The following is a 25,848-nucleotide window of genomic DNA, read 5'->3' on the forward strand; positions in this document are numbered from 1 at the left end:
GCGAGGATCAGGAGAGAGGAGTCAAGTTCAGGGGCGGAGAGGGCCTGGAGGGTGGTCCGAGCCGAGCGAAACCGCGTGGGTGTCGGCGGCGCGCGAAAGCCAGAACGGCAGGGGGCGGGCACGGGCCCCTTTCTCACCTGGCAGCCCTTCTTGTGATGAAAGCCGACCACCACGATGTGCAGGACCGGCCCCCGTGGGGGGCCATCGCCGCCCCGCCTGATCTTCTCCATGGACGACCTCCGCGGGCCCGCACAACGATGACTTCAACCGCCAAGGGCGGCAAGCTCGGCGACCCCGCGATCCCCAGGAGGACAGCGAGAGGTGGATTTCAGGTGTCAGCGAGGGAGCCGCATGAGAGCCGCGCGGGGGCCGGGAGGAGGCCGAGGATCCTGCAGCTCTGCACCGCCCTCCCGGGCCGCGGCCGCGCTTCCCTCATCCGCTTCCGCTGTTTCCGGGCTGTCACCTGATGCAGGGGCCGCCGCGGGCGAGGCGGGACGGGCAGGATCGGGAGGGACCTGAGGGGGCTGGGCCTGGTGGTGGGGCGGGGCCTGGGGAGCGGGGCGGGGGCGCCGGGTGGGCGTGGCCGAGGGCGGGGCCTGGTGGGGCCGCTGGGCACACCTGTCCCCAGTTCACCCACTCTCTGTGCGACCTTCTCCCCCTTCCTCCTCTGTCCTTGCCTCTTCCTCCTTAAAATCTTCTCCCCTACCCATCTCTTCCGTCAGTTTTTTCCTGCCTTTTTTCCCCTTCATTTTCCGTGTATCCAATTCTTCCACCTCCTTCCCTTCGCCTCTCTGACCTGGAGTCTCTGCCTTTTATTCTTAAATTTTGATAACATGGAGACATATTGGTGCGGCTCTACATCTGTGTATTCAACCTTTAAGTTACTTGCTTACCCAGAGTTTCTCTTTTGCTTCGTTCTGTGTTTTTTCCTTATTGAAATATTATGTATAGGAGTTTGGAAGCGTTTTAAGGCCTCATGCAGAATATCCTTGAAAGTAAATTAAATTTACAGGGAGACCTGTAAAAATGATTATTCTAGTCCTGATATTTTATTTTTTGCTTTGTTGTGAAAGTGTTGGTTGCTCAGTCGTGTCAGACTCTTTGCGACCCCACAGACTGTAGCCTGCCAGGCTCCTCTGTTCATGAAATTATCCAGGCAAGAATACTGGAGTGGGTAGACATTCCCTTCTCTGGGTGATCTTCCCGACCCAGGGATTGAACCCAGGTCTCCGGCATTGCAGGCAGATTCTTAACTGTCTGAGCCACCAGGAAAGGCCAATTTAGTCCTGCTATTTAAAAAAAAATTTTTTTTTCATTCTATCATCTGGGTTTAGTGCTCTGATCAGCACAAAATACATGGAGTTATCATCAGAGGTTTTTATTTCCTTACTGATTGTACTAGTTGAATTAAAAAAGAAACTGAATCTCATTTCACATCAATTTAAAGTGAATAGTGGAAATAATAGCAGATTTAACAAGTCTTGTCCAGGGCAGTTTGAGGGTAGGTGCCTGCTTCAAATAGCATTCATAATTATTGCAATAACTAGTTGTGAAGTTTATCATTACAAGTTGCCCATCTCTTAGTTTAGACAACCTTAATAGTTGATGTTTTCCACTCTGGCCTTAAAATTTAAGGACCTGCATTCTAATCTAAGCATGGCTGGGAAAAACTATAATGGTGGCTCAGATGGTAAAGAATCTGCCTGCAATGCAGAAGACCTGGGTTCAATCCCTGGGTAGGGACCACACACTGAAGAAGGGAATGGCTACCCACTCCGGTATTCTTGTCTGGAGAATTCCATGGATAGAGAAGCCTTGAAGATAATTAAAGTTGGTGAGGTCTCCAAAGAGTTGGACAGGACTGAGTGACTTTCATTTCCATTTTCTTCTTATTAATAGAACATACTTTCTGTGATTCAGTAGAATTGTTTTAATGCTAATAATACTGTGGAAAAACTTCAAGTTGTTGCTACTATTTCTTTTCTGTATTACAAAATTTTTGGCACTGACTCAGAACTGTGTGTGAAACTATAACATTCCCTGTATACAGAATATATATGTTACTGTTTTCTCCCATCTGCTTTGACATTTTCCACAATTAGCCTAGCTAAAATTGAAGTGAAATTGAACATTTTTTTTAAAAGGATGAAAGGTCAGGGCATCTTAGAACTCTGTGTAGTGAATGCCAACTCTTTACTTTGTTGTGTAGGAGACCCCAGTGATAGCAATATAAAATCTGTATCAGAACTTTCCTGGTGGCCCAGTGACTCAATGCAGAGGGCCCGGGTTTGATCCTGGTCAGGGCCCACTCCAGTATTTTTGCCTGGAAAATCCCATGGACTGAGGATCCTGGTAGGCTACAGTTCATGGGGTGGAAAGAGTCGGACACAACTGAGCGACTTCACTTCACAGGGAACTAGATCCCACATGCCACAGTATGGCACGTCTAAAGATCTCAAGTGCCACAGATAAGGCCCAGCATAGCCATACCCCCCAAATCTGTTATATTTTGCATGCTAGGGTCTCCAACTAAGATGAAATCATTTCTTCATAACCATTATTTGCTTAAATGCTTAAAAAATATGTCATTTAAAATAATACTGTAAACAAAGAAGATATGTCAGAGGGAAAACTGGGAGAGAAAGTAAGCAAGGGAATTTCTAAAATTTTTTCCATCTCTAATTATACAGACTGGTCCATTTAACAATTTAACAACTTTACATTAGTTTTTAATGAGTTCTATTAATATAAAATACACTAATTAGCAACATATTGTCTACAAGGACACATTAAGGGAAAATAGGAATTTCTCCTTTATTTTAAAAAAGTGTTTGAAAGATCAAGATTGGAAATAGCAATTTGAGATAATGAAATACTTCCTGAACATTATTTTGAAAGGAAAAATTTGCTTATATTTTATGATGAAATTTATCTCCAGGGAAAAAAGTAGAAATGTCTTTCTGAACATACAGTAGAAGAGCTTCTTTTAGTTATAATATGTGTTATGATAAATTATAAGTTCTATTTTATATCTGCTCTGTAAGTAAGAACCAGGAGAAAAACCCTGGAGACAGAGCCATGATACGTTTTCAAATTCATTTGGAATTGGCCTTGTTTCTTTTAGTGTCTTGCCTCAGGAAAGAACTCAATAGAATAAAAACACCTCTTCCTGCAATCCCCATTAACTACTGTGTAAACAAATTGTATCACCTTTTTCAGAGTACAAGACCTCCTTTATTCTTCATCAGTAGTGCTGAATATTGCTAATGTTAATTTGATTTCTGTAATGGAAAGCAAAATACTGACTTAAAGCTTATTTTCTTAAACTTTGAACTCTATCAGGTAGCAACAATGCCTTGAACTTGGTTCCTATTCGCATTATGGTGTGGTGAAAAAGAAACAAAAATAGATATAGGAAAAAGAAAAATTTTGGCATTACTTTGTCTTGCCAGAGAATGATGTGACGATTGACTAAAGATCCCTGAAGTTAAAAGAGGACTCTGCTTTACATATTAAATTTCACGTGCGTTGTACATAATGCTTGCTAGTTGTCTTTCTCCCCCATTTGTCCTTTAGCTCCTATAAGGGCAGAAGACATTGTAGTTCTGTTCTTTACAGTATTTTATTTTTTACACTATTTTATATTAAGCAAAATGCCAATGTTCAACTAAAGTATTTGTTCGATGAATGAATGATTGGTGCTTTACAGCCATTGTTGTGTGAATGAATGATGTTCTTCCTGGCCTCTCCTGCTTAAACTCTTCAGCTTTAAGCTCCTCAGATATAAACAAATAGACTAACGCAGAAAATTTGTTCGCTTTTTCTTTTCAAAACAGATGTGTAAAAGCACCAAGGTTTCCTAAATGTGATGTTATTAACATAGAGTGACATCTGGTGGTTGCCTGTTAGACTCTGGAAGAAATAGTGTATACAGAAAGTGTATACTAGACTCCTAGAAATTATAAGATTAAAAAGGACAATTCAGTTCAGTCGCTCAGTCTTGTCCGACTCTTTGCGGCCCCATGGACTGCAGCACACCAGGCTTCCCTGTCCATCACCAACTCCTGATAGTAGAAGATAGAAAACAGTAGAAATGGAAAAAATATAAAAAGTAGAATAGAAAAAAGGAAAATAAAACGATAGTAGAAAATAGAAAACATACTTAAAATTTCCCCCTCGCCCAGAAAAGTTTTTTTTTTAATGTTAGTTGTGGGTTTTCAAATCATCAAACTTTTAAAAGAAGCGGTAGATTTTTTTTTTTTTTTTTAACGAAAATTGCAACACAATGAATCGGTGGCGGGAAAATAAAATTTATTGATACTGGTCGAAGAAAGATCCTGGGTTGATATGAGACACAGCTTGATGGGGGAAATAAGACAGCACAAACGTTTTCGTTTCGCAAAGTCTTCCTGATTAGAGGAATACCTTATTTATAAGACTGGAGATCTCTAAAGTCTCTTGGAAGTTTGGAGAGGAGGGTACCTGTGGAGAACGTGGAACGCTCAGTCAACAGAAACACTGAGAATCTCACTGCAGGATAAGGAAGTGGCTGGATCCCCTCGATCGCACTCTCGGCCTCAGATTGGTCGAGCCTGCCCGGGCAGGAAAAAAGCGGAAGCGCGCTCTTTCAAACTCGCCGTTCCGACGTCGATAGAGGCAGGCCACTTCCGGCGTAGGCATGGCGGCTAACGCTACCACTAACCCGTCACAGCTGCTTCCTCTAGGTAATTTTTGTCTTGGGGAGCCGGGGTGGGTAGCTGAAAGTTAGGGTTGGGGCCGAAGAGCAAGGCAGCCCATGGCCGAGTGTTAGAAAAATGTAGCTTTCTCCGCCGCTCTCCTCTAGGCTCCTAGTCCCTGCGGCTTCAGGCCGCCCACTTCTCTTTGGCGTGTTGGGGTTTTCTTGAGGCAGGGATTTTTGACTCCCCAAACCTTCACCGGAAAGGTTCACTCTTGGTGAATGTGTCGTCGGCCTTCTTTGTTGTGCGCTCGCCTTTATAGTAGTGGGTAGCATGCCCATTCCGCAACCGTGCATTTAAAGTGCCCAGATTAGATCCTGTCTGGCTGGTTTTTGAGAGAGGCACTCGGGTCTGGAATGAGCCTTTAAAGAGGCCTCTGGAAACGAGCTCTTGTTATTCATTTATTTAGCAAACAATTACCGCGCATCTGTGCACTAGACATTGTGATTGGGCATTATTCAACAAATTTAAATCACGACCATTACCTTCAGATAGCATACAAACCAGTGTAGGAGACAGGATACGGGGCAGACGTAGACTTATGACAAGAAGGAATCCCTGGTAAAGACAGTTATGCCTTTTTCTTCTTAATGTTTTATACTTGAAGGGTTATCGAGTTAGTGGATGCGGCAGTGATTGTAAAGCTTTTTTCCTTCCTCGAACAAACTCTTCTGGATGACCAGTACATTTCGGGCACTGTCCGTTGGGGATACATTGATGAGTAAAAACAACCACCTCTCAGTTCTCTTGGAGCTTAGAGTCAAGAGGGGCGTTCATATGTTAATCAGATAATTAAAATAACATTAAACCGCAACCATGATAAATTGCTACAAAAGAGGCATAAGTGGAGAACAGGGAAAACTTTCCTGTTAATAGAATGACTGAAATATGTAATATAAGGTCTAAAGTTTTTAAGTGAATACTTTTCCTGGCTTATCTTTTGACCATATGCACGTAATAAGTGTCAGTAGGCACTCAAATATTTGTTAAAGTTATGGATGCGCAAACTAATCTTTTCTCTCTCCCACCACCCCCCCCCCCCCTTTTTTTTTCCCTTAAAAAATATATCCGTAGAGCTTGTGGACAAGTGTATAGGATCAAGAATTCACATTGTGATGAAGAGTGATAAGGAGATTGTTGGCACACTTCTGGGATTTGATGACTTTGTCAGTATCCTTTTTAAAGGTGGTTGTATGGGTTTTTCTTCAGTATTTTTTAAAAAGAACTATAGACTATCAGTACTTACCAATTATTACAATAAAAATTAACTTATCTTCATGGAAATTGTGATAGTGTTTTAAGGGGTGTGGTACTGAACGGTGAAGTTCCTACCAATTGCAAGCAGCTTGCATTTGAGCCATTATATTCAGTGTTATAATTAAAACTGAACAAAGACATAAGCCAGAGTAAATTTTAATTTGGTATGTTTAGTTTCTTAACACCAAATTTCAGATATGGTATTGGAAGATGTCACTGAATTGTGAGTAGTGTTAAAATTAAAGAATGGGTAGGGGGAATCTCTGTGTTTGATTTAAGGCAATTTTAGTGCTGTTGAGTCAGTAAAAGGATGTAGGAGAGAACACTGCCTGTTTGAATTACTCTAAAGATGGAGAGTTTACCTACTGATGTTAGTAAAATTGGATTGGAGGATTATTACCTTAATGTAATTGTCACTAATTGCTGGGAAGTTAGTGGAGACAAAGGTTTAAGGTAAAAGCAGCCAGGGATCTTAGGGCTCCATTCAAATAAAGGAACTGATAATAAAAGCATTTAATGTTTTCAATTAATTACAACTTATGTGTATATATATGTAAACGTTTTATTTCCTATTTGATCTCGTTGGCAAGTTTCAGTTTTTTAGATGAAGATGTGCACTAGGGGATATGGGTCTTTGGCCAGTAAGTCCACTCTGTTGCCTTTGGAGAATTGACATCACCGGGGGGATAACCTTCTCTCTAGAAGGTGTTTGTACAGTTCATGTATATATAATAACTAACCTTTTGGCAGATCAAAATGTTGGCTTTGACTATTACTCTTTATCCTGACTTTTTGAAAATCTTTTTGTTTAGTGAAATCACACCAGAAGGAAGAAGAATTACTAAACTAGATCAAATTTTGCTAAATGGAAATAATATAACAATGGTAAGACAGTGAAGGTCTTTTATTTAGATGTTAAGCCATCTTTGTGGAGCAGGGATTACAGAACTACATGCTCTCTACCCAGCGGTGCTTAGGATGTGAAGGGAATGCTCTGTTGATCAGGGTTCTGTGGCCAAACTGTTGACAATGGCATTAGGCCTAAGATTAGTTTGCTTATGCATTTTATTTTATGTATTTAAAAAAAATTTTTTTTAATTTATTTGGCTGCATTAGGTCTTAGTTGCATCACGAAAGATCTTTACTTAGTTGCAATGTGTGGGATCCAGTTCTCTGACCAAGGATCAAACCCGGGCCCGCTGCATTGGGAGCATGGAGTCTTAGTCACTGCACCAGCAGTGAAGTCCCTGCTTGTCCTTTTTAATCATTTATTTTGCTCATTTATTTTAATCATTTATTATTGTTGAGACACTAAATCACTAAGTATTAATTGATACTGTTGGGATTGTAAACAGAAGTGACGGGGAAAATGGGAATATGAGGGAGAGGCAAAGACTGGTCAGTGACCAGTCAATGAGCTCTCAGTAGGGGTTTTGAGATCATGTAGTACTAAACTAAGTATTAAACTTTTTCCTCCTTTGCAGCTGGTTCCTGGAGGAGAAGGACCTGAAGTATGAAAGGATTTAATGACAACAGAATAGAAGTTTTTTTTTTTTTTTTAACCTTTTAATGTTTGTATTCTGTGAAGCCAAGTTTCCCGTTAAAGGGAAATGCTTTGAAGATGCATTGTAAATGCCCATTTTTGTAAGTTAATCATGATTATATTGGGAAAAGAACAGTTTGTTCTTTGAAGACAAAAATAAACGTGTTTTTGTTAACTGTCATTTTATTTATTATACTGCAATAGCCAGTGAAACAAAGCTTGTAATTACTTTCACTCACTTTCCTGTCATTTTATGCTTATTTGCTTCCTCATCTACATGACATTTGATTCTCAAACAAAAATTGTTCCAAACAAAATGATGAGCCTTGATTTTGAACAGGTACATTTAAAAGACTAGAAATGATTGTTTACAAAACTCATTTCAGATTCTGATGCTTTTTTTTTTTTTTAACTGAAGTTCATTCAGTTCAGTTCAGTTCAGTCGCGTCCGACTCTTTGCAACCCCATAAATCGCAGCACGCCAGGCCTCCCTGTCCATTACCAACTCCCGGAGTTTACCCAAACCCATGCCCATCAAGTCGGTGATGGTTGAGAACCACTGTTATACATAATAAGAGCTGTTATACATAATAAGAGCTCTATTTATTGGGCTCTAAAATCCCTCAAAATTTAGTGCATGGGCAAGTAATATTGGATCTAGAGGAGTAAAAATTGGGGAGAAAATGTGATTGAAGATTCTGGCAGAGTACAAGAGGTGATTTTAAGCTGAAGTGATGTGAAAGGATTTTCACTTCGGGAGTCTGCTGGCGAATGGCTGTTTTTATACAGGTGTGTTTGTTTCTGTGGCGGCCGGGCTATGTGTGCTGGGCTCTGTAGTGAAGGCGGGGCCTTAGCAGAAAAGGCTGAAGCTATGCTGGCGTTGGTGAGTTAGGTCAGTTTGCCTCAGACTTTGGTTTCAAAACTGGTAAGACAAGTCAGAATGATTTGGAGAGCTACTACAGAACACAGGCCCAGGCTTACTGAAATAGGACAGGGCCTTTGACCTTTGCATTTTACCAAGTTCATAAGATCTCTAGGTAGTTCTGTTCCTCACCAAAGCCTGACTCACTGCCTTAGATGTAGCTTTTTAAGGCAGATGCAACCGAAGCAAAGACTTGATTATAGAGATGAGACTCGGTATATAGATCTTTTACACGTTAGTGAAGAGAATAGTATTTGCTGCATTTAAACTGTAAGACAGGGACTTCCCTGGTGGTCCAGTGGTTAAGAATCCTTCTGCCAATGCAAGGGATATACATGGATTCAATGCTTGGTCCAGGAAGATCCCAGATGCGGCAGAGCAACTATGCCCATGCGCCACAACTGCTGAAGCCTGCATGCCCATCCTGTTTTTAAAAAACTGCTCAAGGCAGCTAAGTTCTCTGTCTTGCACAGTTCTGATGTGAAGAGCTGACTCACTGGAAAAGACCCTGATGCTGGGAAAGATTGAAGGCAGGAGGAGAAGGGACAACAGAGGATGAGATGGTTGGATGGCATCACCGACTCAATGGACATGAGTTTGGGTAAACTCCGGGAGTTGGTGATGGACAGGGAGGCCTGGCGTGCTGCAGTTCATGGGGTCGCAAAGAGTTGGACACAACTGAGTGACTGAACTGAACTGAAGTGAATCCTCACTTTTGATACTCCTCAATCCTGAGGGTAACAGGGGCAGGACAAGAAAGGGAATAAAGTTTTAGATATAGAGATAAATCATAAACTCAGAAGGGGAACTTGGTTTTATAGTGACTTGGTTTCAGCAACTCAGAAACAATGTGATTGGCTAGGAGGTCAGGTTCATACTGTTCATGGGGTTCTCAAGGCAGGAATACTTAACTGCCATTTCCTTCTCCAATGGACCATGTTTTGTCAGAACTCTCCACCATGACCCATCTGTCTTGGGTGGCCCTACATGGTATGGCTTCTAGTTTCACTGAGTTAGACAAGGCTGTGGTCCAGGTGATCAGTTTGATTAGTTTTCTGTGATTGTGGTTTTCATTCTCTTGGCCCTCTGATGGATAAGGATAAGAAGCTTAGGGATGCTTCCTAGTAGGTCTCTCCTTTCGCCTGCGGCGTGAGTGCGGAGTGCGAACTGCGGCAGCCGGAGTCATGGCAGGACAGGCATTCAGAAAGTTTCTTCCTCTCTTTGACCGAGTATTAGTTGAAAGAAGTGCAGCCGAAACTGTAACCAAAGGAGGCATTATGCTTCCAGAAAAATCACAAGGAAAAGTATTGCAAGCAACGGTGGTAGCTGTTGGATCAGGCTCTAAAGGAAAGGGTGGAGAGATTCAGCCAGTTAGTGTGAAAGTTGGAGATAAAGTTCTTCTCCCAGAATATGGAGGCACCAAAGTAGTTCTAGACGACAAGGATTATTTCTTATTTAGAGATGGTGACATTCTTGGGAAATACGTTGACTGAAATAAGTCACTATTGAAATGGCATCACGTGAAGCTGCCCATTCCACTGAAGTTCTGAAATCTTTCATCATGTAAATAATTTCCATGTTTCTCTTTTATAATAAACTAAGGATATCCAAGCTAATGACATCCAGTGTTTAAAATTTAGTTTCACTGTACTGGTATAAACATTTCCAAATAAAAACATATAAATCAAAAAAAAAAAAAAAAAAAAGAAGCTTAGGGATGCTTCCTGATGGGAGAGACTGATTGAGTGGGAAACTGGGTCTTGTTCTGGTGGGTGGGGCCATGCTTTGTTGGTGATGAACAGGGGAGCCTCGCGTGCTGCTGCGGACCATGGGGTCGCAAAGAGTCAGACAGGCCTGAGTGACTGCACTGACTGAGGAGGTCAGGGAGTTAAGGCTAGCAGGTCCTCTTATCTAGGGTAAGGTAAACTAGGCTAAGTTGGAGGATCGTGCCAGGGGTATTCTAGGTTTCCTCGACAGCGAGGCATTTCCGGTTAGTGCACGCCGACTTAGGTTTTGATTTGATTTGTGACGTGAGCTGGGTCACTGAGTAGGCCTCCATTTTGTGGATCCCAAGATGAAGTTACCTTTATCAAGAGTTACATGGGGGTTTCTAAGAGCAGTTTTAACTGTATGCTTTTCTAGATTTCATTAAGAGTACCCTTATCCCCTCAGTTCTCCCTTCTGGTACTTACTTAACACTGTGCCTGGTGTGATAATTGTTGACTGGTTACTTCTGCAGGGAGTAAGTTTAAGTTGAACATTGAACATTCCATATCACCTGAAAGTTTAATGTACCTGTTTGGTAGGAGGAAATATCAAGTTGGTTAGAGGTAGAGTGAAAATTTAACAACTCCTGAAACAATTAGAGAAGTAACATTGAAATTTTAAAACAAAAATACAGCCTATCTATATAACTCTAGCAGAAATGAGCTTGTAATAGGAAAAAAGTGTGTGTGAGGAGTGCAAAATACTAAGTACTAGGTTACCTTTGACTTAGAGTTATATTGGCCTGGGACATAGATGTCAGGAAAGTGGCATTAACTTCGTTGTTTTTTTTTTTTCTGTAATTAAAAAACATTGAACATTGTTTGAGGTAATGTATTTGCATATAAATAAATGTAAGTGAAAATAAAACTCCCTCCCTCAGGTATTCTTCCAGAGATACTCAGTTCCTGTATATGCATGTCTGTGTTTATATAAATGTGTAAACACACAATCCCTTTTTTCCTGTACACACAAATACAAGCATATGGAACACATTGTCCTGTACACTACTGCTTTTTGTTTTTTTAAACTTTTGGAGATCTTCCTATATTCATTTTGGGATAATCAACGTATTTGACTGCTAAATGATTTAACATTTTTGTGTTTACTAATGGCTTCCTAATGCCAGGAAAGACATTTCTACTGTACAGAATTCAGAAAATTAAGCTGGAATGAGAAAAAAAGGTCAGAAAATTAATCATCTCTGAAATCACTGTGTATAGCAGTTTGAGGACTTGCCCATTTCCAAGTTGTTGAAGTCAAGACAGAATTTTAAACTGATCACAGTGCCCATGCCCTCTCTCAGTAAAATTTCTTTGTAGAGACACTGAAGACCTGAGATACTCAGTGGTCCTGCCTCCTTTTCCAACTACTTTAAGAAGGGGGTTGCATCCATTATGTCTCACATTTAAAAGGAGACACCCACGCTATGTGTTGCATAGCCTGGAATGTGTCAGTACTTGAAACTAAACATTGTCACACCTAAAAGTAATACAATATTATATGTCAATTACATCTCAATTTTTTAAATTTAGGGAACAACCAAAAAACCCACGAGCAGTTGTTGGTGCTGCTTTTCTAGATTTGGCATCCAGAAGCCATTTCTGGATGTCCCAACAGAGCAATCTGAAGTAGAAATGGGAGTACAGGTGTGATTTGTATCCTTAAAACCCTGGGGTCTGAGAGCTCTGTTGGCAGAAGGAAAGTTTGCTCACGGTCAGTCTTCTGTTTCTCTGGCAGCTTTTAAAAACAATGTATTTGAATGTGCCGGGTGTTAGCTGCAACGCTCAGGTTCTCTGTTGCCGTGAGTGGGCATATCCGCCCTGCAGCATGTGGGGTCCTCCCAGGTCAGGGAGCCAACCCACGTCCCCTGCATTGGCACACGGGTTCTTAACCACTCAACCACGAGATGTCCTAGCGGTAGTTCTTTACTGGGTGCTGCCTGTCTAGCAGGAGTCCCGCGTCCCAAGTCCTGAGAGGTCAGTAAAGGGCACAGTGGGTGATCAGGGGGCTGAGCAGCAGATGGCAGCTCCACAGCCCCCACGGAGGGCAGGCGTGGCCTGTAGGGAGATCTTGAATCCAGAGCTGTGGATTGTGGTGTGGGGGTGGGGGGCTCTGGGACAGATCACCCCCAACTCCTTCCCCTACAACAGGCCCTTCCCTCTGGTTTTGCTTCCTCCCCCCTGCATCACCCTCTTCCTCGTTAGAATAGATCACTCACACCCTATCCCCATGAGCCTCTCAGTGTTGTGGAACTTGGAAGTTATGGTAGGTAAATCACACACAACTGTAATGACAGGTTGGAACTATGATTAGGTTAAAACTTCTTCCCTCCAATTTTCCCTGCAACCTTTTGCTTTCTCTTCTTCCAAAAATAAAAAATCAAGTTGTCATTTTGGTGAATTTAAGTTCTACATCCCAGCATGATGTGGTATAGAAATACAGTATCAATATATTTATATGGAATCTGACTACTGGTCATATTTTATTAACCTTTAGTTACAAAATGTTGTTCCTGTCACATCCAACTCTTTGCGATCCTATACTGTAGCCTACCAGGCTCCTCTGTCCATGCAATTCTCCAGGCCAGAACACTGGAGTGGGTAGCCTTTCCCTTCTCCAGGGGATCTTCCGACCCAGGGATCAAACCCAGGTCTCCCACACTGCAGGCAGATTCTTTACCAGTTAAGCCACAAGGGAAGCCCTGAGTCACCTAAAAACAAATTTTTTAGCTTTTACTAAAAAAGACCCTTTTTATTTTAGTTCATTGTAGTTTTTTGCTGATTGAAATGGCATGTATGAGATTATAAACATGATAGTGGCTATTTTAGCATGTTATTTTTATTATGTCAGGAAACTTTTGATTTTATGCTTTGTCTAAGTTAGCAGAAAACTGTGATCTTAGAATCTGATTTTGTGATCTAGAATCAGAACTTGGAGCTCACAGATCATCTCTGTGTAAACACTAGTAACTGCTCTAAGAACAGCTACTTTGTTTTCATGTGCAGCTAGCTCTTCTAGGATAGTTATTTCCACTCCTTTGTGTTGTCTGTCTAGCTCTTCAGAAGGTCACTTATGATGACATTATGATCTCCAGCCCATGAGAAAGCCAGGCAATGCTGTGTTCTCAAACAGGTGAATTGCAGTGGGGTTTTTTGTTTTTTTTGTTTGTTTGTTTGTTTTTGCCAAAGAGCTTACACACTCATCTCAGGAAGATGAGACTAAGCCAGAAGACTGTATACCAGATGTCCCAGACAATGAACATGCCAGGGAACTTCTGGTCTACGCATCAACCAAGGACTTTGGATGCCACTGTGGAAAGAAGTCAAAGTCATGCAGTGTGAGCGTGGAAGGGTTTCAAGTAACAGACTCAATGCACACAAGTTATAGACCACTGTTTACAAATGAGTTCACTTTTAATTCATTCTCACACCATGCTGGTAAAGTCAGGGCATGATCTCTAGGCAATAGATGAGGAAGCTGCCTTGCAATTGTTAGTATCTGGGGTAAGAGGCAGAGCAGTGCCTTGACTCCAGGGCTTCTGGCTGCAAGGGCATTGGTCTTCCACAGGACTGTAGCTGCTTGCAGAGTCTATGCTTCAATAATCCTGTAACAGAAAGGATATTCCATGTAGAAACGCCATGGGGGACAAAGGATGCATTGGGGGGTGGTCCCTTGGGTTTCACCTCAGGTGGTCCTCATATTCATTGGTGTTAAGGTTTTATCCAGGTGACCTGAGAGGAGCTGTGGGCCAACAGGGTGGGTCTAGACCAGGTGGAGCTGTGTGCACACTATCCACTGTACCAGCATAAGATGGTGTTTGTTAAGAAGGGGTACTTCTGCCTTAAAGACATTGTATAAAGATCCTTCATGCACACAATTAATGTAGTGGTTCCCAGCCTCTTTGCTTCATTGAGCCTCACCTCAAAGGGACCACCCTCAACCTCTTTTAAGATAGTTATTTTGAAGCTTATCTCTGGACTAAAAAAGGACCAAACATACCAAAAGCAAAAAATTGGCTCATAAACTCATCCTGTTTTTAAAAATCTCTTCCAAATCACTAAGCATGAATAAAAAGTCATGTTAATGATCAGGAGTTTAGTTATGACAATATCCCAGCCTTCGGTTGAAGGGGTAGCCTTACATATTTCTTCAGTCTCAAGGTTTTAGGACTAATCGAGGAACTTAAACTTTCCTGGGACCATTATGTATCCTATTCTTCACTTACCTGCTTTGCTTCATTCTTTGCACCCGATGTAATCATCTCCCAAAGTTCTCCTTAGGGTGCTCCCTCCCCACTCCTGTCAGTTGTGCCCCTGCCAGTCCTAGGGTGCTCCAAACTCAAGGTTCAACCAGGTGTGGGTGGTCTGCTAGTCCAGTCCCTCAATCTCACCATTTTACACTCCTGCTACCCACAACCCACACAGCAAAGCAAATCAACTCTTCCCAACTTCAAACTCCAGTCTTTTTAAAAAGGTTTTTAGTCCTTGCACATATTTTTTACTCCTGTGTGAATCAGAACCCTCACCACTTTGTTCTGTTGAATAAAACTGGTTTTCAGCCATACAAGCACTTTCCATTCTAATTTCTCCTATAAAATACTTTATATGCTGGTTGAAATTCCTACAGCACATTCATTTCATTTCTCTACTCAATCTGAATTAGTCGCTTATTGCCTACAGGATAAAACTCTAAGTGAAAAGAAACACTCCTTTACCCTATTCTTAGCTTCTTTCCCAATTCCTCACAATTCTCCCCTCTGGCAGGATGATTCTCAAACAGAATTCTGCCCTGGCTGTCCATTTGAGCTCAGGCTGTTGTTTCCATTCCCACTCCAAACTTTCTCCTCTCACCTCCAAACCACAGATCCTATCTGTTCCAGTTCTTTGCCTCCACATGGACCGCCCATTCTCAGCAGTCCTGCTAGATCGATGTTCTCTTGACTATGCCAAACTCTCCTTACCACCACCACCCAGATCTCTATCATCTACTAGAGCACTCTGTCTCAGATTATACTGCATTTTCCCTGAATGCAGGAATTCTAACTTAAGATTCTTTTTGCAGATCCTTTGAATATGGGCAGTATAGTTAATAGGGCTTTCCAGGTGGCACTAGTGTTAAAGAATCTGCCTGTTAATGGAGGAGACATAAGAGACACAGGGTCGATCCCTGGGTTGGGAGGATCCCCTGCAGAACGGAATGGCAACCCACTCCAGTATGCTTGCCTTGGAGAATCCTGTGGACAGAGGAGCCTGGTGGGCTATAGTACATATGGTGGCAAAAAGTTAGACACGACTGAAGTGACTTAGCACACAGCACAGTATACTTTAAGTGACAGCACACTTTCAAAATGAAGAAATGCTATTGATTCACCTGGTAGGGAACCAGCACAGACAACTAAATAGTATATGAACCCATTAGTCACTTACACTCCAGTGATTTGTGAGAGGCTTTCCTGGACTGCAGTCCCTCCGGCTTGGCCATGGTGGGTCTACTGTGGAGCCTGACACCAGTGCTTTCACAGCCATCCTGTCGTTTCCACTGGTAAACCGCGGGGACACACTCACCACAACCTTGGAATAACTTGCACTTATTTCTGGTGGGCCAGACCACAAGTCGAGAAGGGACAGAGCTGTTAGTGGCATCCTGATTATCCTTCCAGCCTCATGATAAGACCTTCCTTTGGAAGATGTCAGAGGGCCCTGTAGATTCACTTCTTCAAGGAGGCATTCTACCTCATCCATGTCACCTTCCTCTTCCAACTCAGAGTCTTCTGAATCCTCAGGAAGCACAACAGTCAAGACAGTAGTTTTCTTCAACAGATAGGCTGTCTTAGCATTTGAGAAGTTGCTCATGTCTTTCAGCTTCCTGCCTTTCATGGTCTTTTTAACTTTTGCACATCTTTTCAAGTTCTCATTATATACCTCCTCAGTTTCATCATTTAAGTTCACTTCATCCTTATCCACATTCAGTTTCCTGTTTGTAACTGTTTTTTTCCATGATCCCTTGGTTTTGCTGTCTGATGCTGTCTCTTCACCCATGGAGGGCATTTGCTGGGGAGGTTTCTCTACCTGGGCTTCATAGCAACTCATGTTGCACTGGATGCCCTCATCCACTTTGTTGACCTGGGCCAACCAGGTAGGGGAGGAACCCTGCCCCTCATAGTTACTGTTCTCTTTCTCACCTTCATAATCATGTTTATCCTGGCTCCTACACTCAATCTGCTTTGATCCATATCTCATATAGTAGTGGATGCCTTCATCCACTTTGTTGAACTGGGTCAACCACGAAGGGGAGGAACCGTACCTCTCATAGTTATTCTCTACCTCACTTTCATATTCATACTCATCTTCATCCTGGTACCCACTCTCCATTGGCTCTGCTGCCTCTCTCATTTCCCACTGGATGCCCACATCCACTCTATGCAGAGTAGGAGGAGGGGCGGAATACCGACACCCCTCATGGAGGATATGATCATCACCTCTGGATGGCATTTGCTGGGGGTCTCTCTCCAATTGTATGTCCTCACTTCCTTCATTTTGCAGGGAGGCAGGGAACAGTATAGGGGAATAAAAACACTCCTCATAACCACCAGAATCATTATCATCATCAAATTCAATGAGATCCCCATACTCCCACCGTAGCCCTTCGCTGCTTTCTGATGATGGCTTGTTCTGTTTATTGCAGCACTGAACAGTGTCACCCTGGATGGCCTCATCTACTCTGTTGACCAGGGGCAGCCAGGTAGGGGAGGAAATGTGTCGCTCACAGTCATTGTGTAACTCACCTACATATTCATCTTCATGCTGGTACCCATTTGCCATCTGCTTTGCTCCTTCTCTCATTTCCCCCTGGATACCCTTATCCACTCTGTACAGGGTGGCATGAGGGGTGGTATAATGACACTCTTCATGGAGGATGTGAGTGTCACCTCTGGAGGATGCTTGCTGGGGATATTTCCTGAGCTGTATGCCCTCACCTACTTCATTTGGCAGGGGGACAGGGGACATTGAGAGGTGGGGAATGAACTCCTCATAACTCTCAGAGTCAAAATCATCATCATCATCAGATTCAAAGAGGTCCCAATAATCCCACCACGGTCCTTCACTGCTTTCTGATGATGACTCAGGCTGTGCATCATGGCACTGACCCACGTCACCCTGGATGCCCTCATCTACTTTGTTGACCTGAGCCAACCAGGTAGGTGAGGGAATACCTCCCTCAGGGCGGCCATTGCTCTCCACCTCTTCCTCTTCAGCCACGTTCTCAGGGATACTGGTCACCACTCCAATGTCATGGCTGTTACCTTCTGAGTTCACATCTTGCTTTTTGTCCAAATTTTCAGCCTGCTGAGGTTCAGCTTCTGTTTGTGTGTCTTTTGTTTTCATTTCTTTCCAGCAGCCACCATATTGTTGGAACTGTGCCATGTTATAAAACATTGCAACCATGGATCTTTGGTCAAGAGTAGTGGGTAACAGGGACTGAGGGATGAGGAAGGTAGGATGCTCACTGAGCGCCACAGGACATGGAAAATACAGACGTCCACTTGGGAAACCTAGAAAGAGAAGGGGATGGTTAGCCATTCTGTCTCCTGCCGCCAGTCACAACATTCAGCCAGTACACACTGCAGAGCCACTGCTCAAACCCACCAGAGGACCCCTACCTCGTCTTCTGTTACCTCTTCTGTTATCAAAGCAAAGGACATAAAGTCCTCCCCCAGTTTTTACATGAGTAACTCCTAACGACTTTCCTAACCCATCTCCCCTGCCTCTCATGCTCCTCTGTCCAGGATTTCCCAGGCAAGAATACTGGAGTGGGTTGCCATTTCCTTCTCCAAGGGATCTTCCCCCCCCAGGGATGGAATCCAAGTATCCTGCATTGGCAGATTCTTTACCTCTGAGCCCCCTTAGAATGTTTGGGCCTCATCAAAAGAAGTATAGAGACTAGGAGCTGTAAGGTACCTCTTCCAGCCAGACTGGTCTCACAACCCAAGGAGACTGTGGTTGGATTACTCTGTGAGCCTGAACCAATCTCTGACGGGGGCCCTCGGTTCCCTCATTTGGGGAGCAAGGGCAGCAACAATACCAAGCTCATGGGTTGATGTCAAGTGAGAGAACCCATTTCTACTATTAAGCAGAATAACTGGCACAAAGCTAGAATTTGCATATTTTCTTTTAACCTGAACAAACACTGCCCCATGGGCTGCCATAATCTAGTGTGAACACAGGGTGAAGGGAAGTCCTGGACAAAGGTGTTAGAAAACCTTCAGGCTTTGGTTTACAGGGAGGGTCCTTAATCTCACTGAACCTCCTTGGGGATTCCGATTCCTCACCTGCCCCAGGAATGGAGAGTGGATTATAGACAGGATTCTGGTACCAGGGACCCAGGCGAGGCTGCTGGGCCATGGGCGGCACATAGAAGAAAGGTCTAGAGGTACTGCCCTCAAAATTTTCGTTGTTTCCAGAAGGGTTCATTTTCCAGGCTGAAAAACAGGTATTTGTAGTTAGGAAAGGACAGCTGCACTCCGCCCTGTAAAGTGCTGTGAAGAAGAAAGCTATCCTTGTCTCCCATCAGAACTGGGAGCCTGGATAGCAGGTCTCTTACCTTCTCTTTCCCTTCACCTGGGATGGGGACACGAGGCGCTACCCTGTATTATGACCAGGGAATCAGTGCCCAGAGGCCTGGGCTCACGTTGTGCTGAGCGAGTGTGGCTCCCCAGGAACTTGGGGAGATGAAGCCTTGAAGGCGTGGGGAGACTCAGTGCCAGACGCCAGGGGCCGCGCCCAGCAACTGCAGTGTAAGAAGGGGCTTAGGCCCAGGCTGCGCCGCCCTTGTCTGCAGCCTCTCGGCCTTCCCGCCAGCCTCTGCCCTGAACTCCTCCCCAGTCCTGGAGTCCAGGCCCCGGGCTCCGCGTCTCCTAACACCCAGCTCCCTGTGGGCCATTCGGTCCCCGCGACCTCCCACACGCTGCCTTCCCATTGAGGACACCTACCTTCTCTAGCTCGACGTCTGCCTCTATGAGCCTCTGCGGTGGCACACACGGCCGGAACTGCTGCGAACTTGCCTACAAGGCCGCCTATGCTGCGGGCTCTGAGGGCTCCCACCTTTATATACCAGTGGGCGGTACGTGCTGAGTCTGACGCAGGTCCCGCCCCTGCCCCGCCTGGCTCGGCCCCGCCCCCGGCCGGTCCACGCCTGCGTCCTGCGCAAGCCCTCGTGTGGGGCAGCTTCCACCATGACACTGGAAGAAGCGGGTGCTGAGACTTGGTGCAGGAAAGCGGTCCCCTGCACCCTGCTTCCCGGTGAACCCCAATCTTCCCTTCTGCACCTCCCTGTGCGTGTGGGCGTCCTGACCTTGGCTCTTCTAGAGGACAGAGCCCTTTTGCCCCCCACGACCTCCCCGACTGTCCCCTCTCTGAGTGTGTTGTTAGTTGGATCATGGCTGCTGGTTTGAGCTCCTGGTCTCCGTCCTTCCTGGGGCCCAAAGCCGCTGACACTTAAGGAGGAGGAGCCTACCGACGAGAAGCAGAGACGAAGGAGGCCAACCTGGACCGAGGACAGACCTGAGAGGAGGAAGATTCCCACAGGTGGGGTGAGCAAGGGTGCTTCATGCTGCTGAAACCAACATCTCGGGGGAAGGGGCTCCAACTATGAGGACCCCAGTGGTTGGGGGAAGTGATGGGACAGGGAGGTGTGGGCAGTCGACTCTGGGGTGATGGGTGGGCAGTGAGAAGTGGAAGCTGGCACCTACAGTATTCTTTGTACATGAGAGAAAGGAAAGACATAGAGTAGTGAAGGGGGCAGAAATAGTACTTCTAGGGAGCTTTGAAAGTTTGGAATGACCGCCTTACTGCATAGAAATTGTGTTTGGCCAGAAATTGCAGTTGGTGAAACAGTATTCTTTGTGGAAAATCAAAAACAAAAACTCTAGAGGTGACCTGCCAGAGGGCTGGTCTGGTGGCTTCTTGGTTTCACAACTGACCTGATCTAGTTCACTCATTTCCCCAACATCCTTAGCACTGGCTTCCTTCTTCAGCTTGCCCAGTTATCCAAATACCTGTTCCAAACAGAAGGCATGTGGAAAACAAGAGAAGTGGTAGAGGGATGGGGAGTGGGGGAAGCCCAAAGGGTGCACAGCAGCTTCCGTTCAGGTGTTCATGTGGTTTTCAAGGAACAACTGGAATATACAACCAACTTCAGATTATATCTCTTTGGTTACCCTCAGCTGAAAAGGTGTCTGGCAGCTTTTGTCTTTGAGTTGGACATATTGCTACTTGGAATACAGTGGGATGCTGTGATTAAGAAAGTGATGGCCCACCAGAAGTAAGCACAAGTCATTACAAGCTTGTGGTGAATGTGAGTGCCTCCCTGTGGTTTACCAGTTGAAAGGACAGGATGGCTGTGAAAGCGCTGGTGTCATACTGCAAAGCAAACACCATTGTCAAACCGGAGAGGTGGGAGTCCATGGGGAGCCTCTCACAAATCACTGGCATGAATATTACTGCATATACTCCTCAGGCAGCTACTGTTCTGTGGAAGATCATGGCCTTGGGCCAGAAGCCCTGAGGCAAAGCCCTGCTCTGCCTTTTACCACTTATTAACCTATGCAAGTGGCTTCTTCATCTATGGAGTAGAGATCATGCCCTGACTTCACCAGCGCTGTTGTGAGAACAAATTAATGAAAAGAAAGTGTACCTTTTTTTGTAAAAACAAACAAACCAAAACGTGGAGATAGATTTCAATTGAGCATGTAACTAGCTGTCTGTTGTAAGGATTCAGGGCATGAAGGAAGCAGTATTCTCTCACTTCCCTCTGCTCTATGTTGTCCCCAGTCCTCATTCTCCCTTCACAGCTGAGTTTCTCTATAGCGGATTGTAAGCACTCAGCCTTCTCCACCTCCTATTCCTTCCCTCACTGAAAATCGAGATTTTATTACCTTTGTGCCCACTCATCCACCCTCACCAGGGACACTAATGGGCCACTTGCTGCTCAATGGCATGGAAACTTTTCAGTTCATATCACTAAACTTCACCTCCCAGGTACCAGCCAACTGGTTGTCTCTGCTGTCCCTTCTTAAAGTCTTTTACTGACTCTTTCCCCAAATTTCTCTTTTTCATGGTCATATTCTCCAGGTTATGGCCTTAAGGTTTTCTCCTTCTCTCTCTTATTGCACCTTCTCTCTCTGCATTTTCACCCTTTTTCAGGACTTCCAATATGCAACCAGCATACTGCTCCAATCTCTCTACCAGATATTTATATCTCCGCAGAAGTCTTTTGTTGTTGTTAGGAGAGGCGTGAATGATGATTTTTGTATACATCCTTGTGGGGGAGGCAACATGACACCATACCTCCACAAGTGGTATACCTGTTGAGCAGTTCTGTTCGACATGCATGAGTGGACAGTATGCTATTTAGACAGCGTGTGGTTTTTCACCCAGCCAAGTAGGTTTGTAGGTTTGAAATTGTTCTCTCCGGCACTGTGTTTGAGTATAACAACTTTATGTTGGTAAATAGATGGCGAACTATATGTAAGACTTATTTGGTCTGAGGGCAGGGCATACAATCCTTCAGAAACCCCTCTGAATAGAAGGCCTTTCTAGTTCCCCTTGGGAGGTCAGGGTCCAGTCTCCTTAGAAATAATGTGTTAGTGGTCCTGTGCAGTTTAATATTTCTTACACTTTATCTTTCCCTATATAATTTTCCTCTTTAATTTTTCCCTCTAGATTCTACTGTTTTCATTATGGGCAAGAGAAATGGATGAAGGAAAATGGACTATATGTATGCACTGAAACATAGAGTTGCTATAATGTTTGCTTTTTTAGAGGTCAAAGAACTATCTGGACTCATTCTAACTATTTTGAGCACTTTGCAAAAAAGAAAAAAAAAGCATATGCCTGTAAATTATTAAACAAAACCTTTAAGTAGCAATGTTATAGAGCTACACTATTTTAAAGATCAATTGAAAAGTACAAAGCTGCAAAGAGAGTGTTATGGTTGAAGTGTGTCCTTTTAAAATCCTTCCTCAGAGACTTCCCTGGTGGTCCAATGGTTAAGATTCCATGTTTCCACTTCAGAGGGCATGGATTCAGTCCATGCTTGGGGAACTAAGATCCTGCATGTCATGCAGCAGGCTGAAAAAAAAAAAGGATTAAAAAAGAAAATCCTGTTAAATTCAAACCTCCAGAACTTCAGACTGTGACTGTATTTGGAGTTAGGGCTTTTTTTGTTTTTCACCTTTGGCTCCTTTATATTCAGGAAGCATACGCTAATTCATTTTATACATTTTTTTTTTTACATTCCAGAAATAAGCGAAAATAGCAGTTTTAAATATGTTACAAAGTTGGCTTTGGGGGCTAAATAAGCTTTTCCAGGGAGGAGCAGCCAACTGGCCTTTTCATCAAAGTACCAGTGTATCCTCAGCCTTTTACCACGCTCTACCACAGGCGTGGCCACCTTGGATGTGTTGTACATCAAGCCACGAACGCTGTAACGGAGAGCTGCTGCGAGTCTCTCTGCAAGGCACCAAGAACAGACAGTTCCAGCTTCCTTTCTTCAGACCGAATCAAAATTTTGGAAACTTCAATTGCTCTCTCAAGTAGTGCTCTCTCAGCGTGAAGACTGCTGCTGCTGCTAAGTCGCTTCAGTCGTGTCCGACTCTGTGTGATCCTAGACGGCAGCCCACCAGGCTCCCCCGTCCCTGGGATTCTCCTGGCAAGAACACTGGAGTGGGTTGCCATTTCCTTCTCCAATGCATGAAAGTGAAAAGTGAAAGTGAAGTCGCTCATTCGTGTCTGACTCTTTGCGACCCCATAGACTGCAGCCCACCAGGCCCTTCTGCCCATGGGATTTTCCAGGCAAGAGTGCTGGAGTGGGTTGCCATTGCCTTCTCCGGAGTTAGGGCTTTTAATGAGGGAATTAAGGTAAAATGAGATCACATGGTTGGCCTAATCCAGTTTAACTGGTGGCTTTCTAAGAAAATGAGATTAAGGACCAGATATATGCAAGTACATAAAGAAAGGTGGTCACAAGAAGAAACCAAACTTCTTGACTCCTTGAACTTGGACTTGTACACACCAGAACTATGAGAAATAAATTACTGTTGTTTAACCCACCCCATCTGTTTTATACATACGGCAGCCTTAGCAAACTAATAGGGACTTCCCTGGTGGCTCAGTGGTAAAGAATCCTCCTGCCAACACAGGATACTCAGGTTCCATCCCTGGAAGATCCCCTGGAGAAGGAAATGTAAACCTACTATTATTCTTGCCTGGAGAATCGGTTAGACAGAGGAACCTGGTGGGCTACAGTCCATGGGATGGCAAAGAGTCAGAAACGACTTAGCAACTAAACAAAAGCAGACTAATAAAGGTAATTAATAGATAGGATGGTGTGTTGTTTAAAGTGCCACAACACGAAAAAGGAAACAACTTTTCTAACAACCAAATCAAGTCAGCATAATTTCTGCATTCTGGTATGACTGGCTTTCTTTTCTAATAAAAAAAGAATATGATTGCTCTTACATTATTTCAAAATATAAAATGTCTTCATAATCAAAGTATACTTAGGTGCTACAGTTCACTAAACCTATGTTTTTCAATACACGAAACTATATCTCAAAATATTTTTCTATGAATTCTAGTGACTTGCTGTATCAGAAACATCAAAACATGCTTTCTCTAGAGAACTGAGAACTATATAGTAGCTTGTTTCCTAAATATTTTTTGGTAAGCAAAATGACCTTAAAAGTTAGGGCATAATTATGGCAGTCATTATAGTACAAACTTTTAAAAAATAAAGCCTTAAAAAATAAAAATAAGGAAGTCTTGTTTGTTTTAGCTCTGAAAGCTTCAAGATGCATGGTCACAGATTACTTATATTATCTATTTCCTTTATTGTTAACCTCAGACAAAGAGTGTCATTTCTTCTCAATCAACAATAGACCACCACACACAGACTTTTTTTTTTTTTTTAATATTATTTTATTAGTTGGAGGCCAATCACTTTACAACATTTCAGTGGGTTTTGTCATACATTGACATGAATCAGCCATATAGTTACACGTATTCCCCATCCCGATCCCCCCTCCCACCTCCCTCTCCACCCGACTCCTCAGGGTCCTCCCAGTGCACCAGGCCCGAGCACCTGACTCATGCATCCCACCTGGGCTGTTGGTCCGTTTCACCATAGATAATATACATGCTGTTCTTTCAAAACATCCCACCCTCACCTTCTCCCCCAGAGTTCAAAAGTCTGTTCTGTACTTCTGCGTCTCTTTTTCTGTTTTGCATATAGGGTTATCGCCACCATCTATCTAAATTCCGTATATATGTGTTAGTATACTGTAATGTTCTTTATCTTTCTGGCTCACCTCACTCTGTATAATGGGCTCCAGTTTCATCCATCTCATTAGAACTGATTCAAATGAATTCTTTTTAACGGCTGAGTAATATTCCATGGTGTATATGTACCACAGCTTCCTTATCCATTCATCTGCTGATGGGCATCTAGGTTGCTTCCATGTCCTGGCTATTATAAACAGCACACACAGACTTTTAATAAAGACATTTTCTTTCCTTTTTAGAGGAAGCATATCTTTAAAATGAACAGCCACACTATGAATTATCTCTTAAGGCATAACAAATTAAGTGAGGACACTTTTGAGAAGAAACATTCTGTATTAACTTTGTTATGTTTTATGATCTTACGTGAAACTGTTGGTCCAAATGATTGGAAACATGATTTTCACTGACATTGGTAAGTCAGATTGAGAAATTCTGAGGTTTAGGTTGGGCTACGTTCTCTTTGCTGGAACATTTATTTGGATGACATTTATACAGTTAACTCAAGCCCCATAGTATTTGAAACTCACCATGGTTCATATTCTGCGAGCACTGTTTAGCACCTGTGTCCTTAGGAAACTACCTAAATCCCTTCAATTTTGTCTTTGGAAAGACTGTGTCAAATAGCTACTGTTGAGATGGCAGATACGTCAGGAGAACTCAGAAAGTGTCCGTTCTCTCTCCCATTTCAAAGTGAAGAAAGGCAAAATAGGAGAGGACAAGTCCAACCAAAAAAGAATCGGAGAACTGGGTTTAGGTTCACTTATGCCACTTCCTGCCTTTGTGTCCTCAGGCATGTCTCCTCTGCTTTGATTCCTCACTTAGAAGAAAGATAATCTACCTACTAGGTTGTGGATGTGGAGGATATGAGAACCCCTTGGTTTGTGTGTGTGTGTGTGTGTGTGTGTGTTTTAATTATGGTAGAAACATCATATACCCATTTATTCCAAAAGAGCTTATTAAATACTGCAGCATAATAAACACATACATTTGGTTTTGTCTCTTGTTCCTGGCACAGATAACCTAAAACACTTGGGCTTTCCTGAGTGATGGAAAAGAATCTTTTGTTTTCCTAACAAGCCCTTTTGGAGAAGTCCCTAGTTTATGCTAATGAGGGACTCCAGGGGAGGTATCTAGCTAACTACAGGGTGGAGGCAATCACCAGAAAGATTAAACAAGATTAGAGGGTTTGCTGGAGATTGAGTTAAACAAAACCTTGAACAAGGAGATTAGGAGAGCTTTCAAGCTGGTTAATGCATTTCCCCCCAGATTTTTGACTGTTTTCAT

The 25,848-nt window shown here is 43.4% G+C and overlaps 3 protein-coding genes across 4 annotated transcripts in view; 2 read left to right on the forward strand and 1 right to left on the reverse strand.

The window, feature by feature from the left end:
• AVL9 (AVL9 cell migration associated) overlaps nucleotides 1–480 on the reverse strand; it is a 55,552-nt gene extending 55,072 nt beyond the window's left edge. The window contains exon 1 of the mRNA XM_065938657.1: nucleotides 138–480. Within this exon, the coding sequence (XP_065794729.1) occupies nucleotides 138–230 (93 nt within the window). The 5' untranslated portion in view covers nucleotides 231–480. The remainder of the gene's footprint in view (nucleotides 1–137) is intronic.
• A 4,103-nt stretch (nucleotides 481–4,583) lies between these two features.
• LSM5 (LSM5 homolog, U6 small nuclear RNA and mRNA degradation associated) lies at nucleotides 4,584–7,711 on the forward strand. 2 transcript variants are annotated; one of them, XM_065939658.1, is made up of 5 exons: nucleotides 4,589–4,724; nucleotides 5,811–5,906; nucleotides 6,189–6,216; nucleotides 6,806–6,878; nucleotides 7,478–7,711. In XM_065939658.1, exons 1-5 carry the CDS (start codon nucleotides 4,679–4,681, stop codon nucleotides 7,508–7,510), a joined length of 276 nt encoding a protein of 91 aa, XP_065795730.1. In that variant the 5' UTR covers nucleotides 4,589–4,678; the 3' UTR covers nucleotides 7,511–7,711. The 2 variants fall into 2 exon arrangements, with proteins under 2 accessions (XP_065795732.1, XP_065795730.1); XM_065939660.1 differs by lacking the exon at nucleotides 6,189–6,216 and having other exon boundaries at nucleotides 4,584–4,724; nucleotides 6,781–6,878.
• Nucleotides 7,712–9,587: 1,876 nt separating this feature from the next.
• Nucleotides 9,588–10,167, forward strand: LOC136170974 (10 kDa heat shock protein, mitochondrial). The gene has a single exon (XM_065939661.1). It carries the CDS (start codon nucleotides 9,643–9,645, stop codon nucleotides 9,949–9,951), a length of 309 nt encoding a protein of 102 aa, XP_065795733.1. The 5' UTR covers nucleotides 9,588–9,642; the 3' UTR covers nucleotides 9,952–10,167.
• Nucleotides 10,168–25,848: the final 15,681 nt, after the last annotated feature.

This window comes from Muntiacus reevesi, chromosome 6 (genome assembly GCF_963930625.1).
Source record: "Muntiacus reevesi chromosome 6, mMunRee1.1, whole genome shotgun sequence".
Taxonomy (NCBI): domain Eukaryota; kingdom Metazoa; phylum Chordata; class Mammalia; order Artiodactyla; family Cervidae; genus Muntiacus; species Muntiacus reevesi.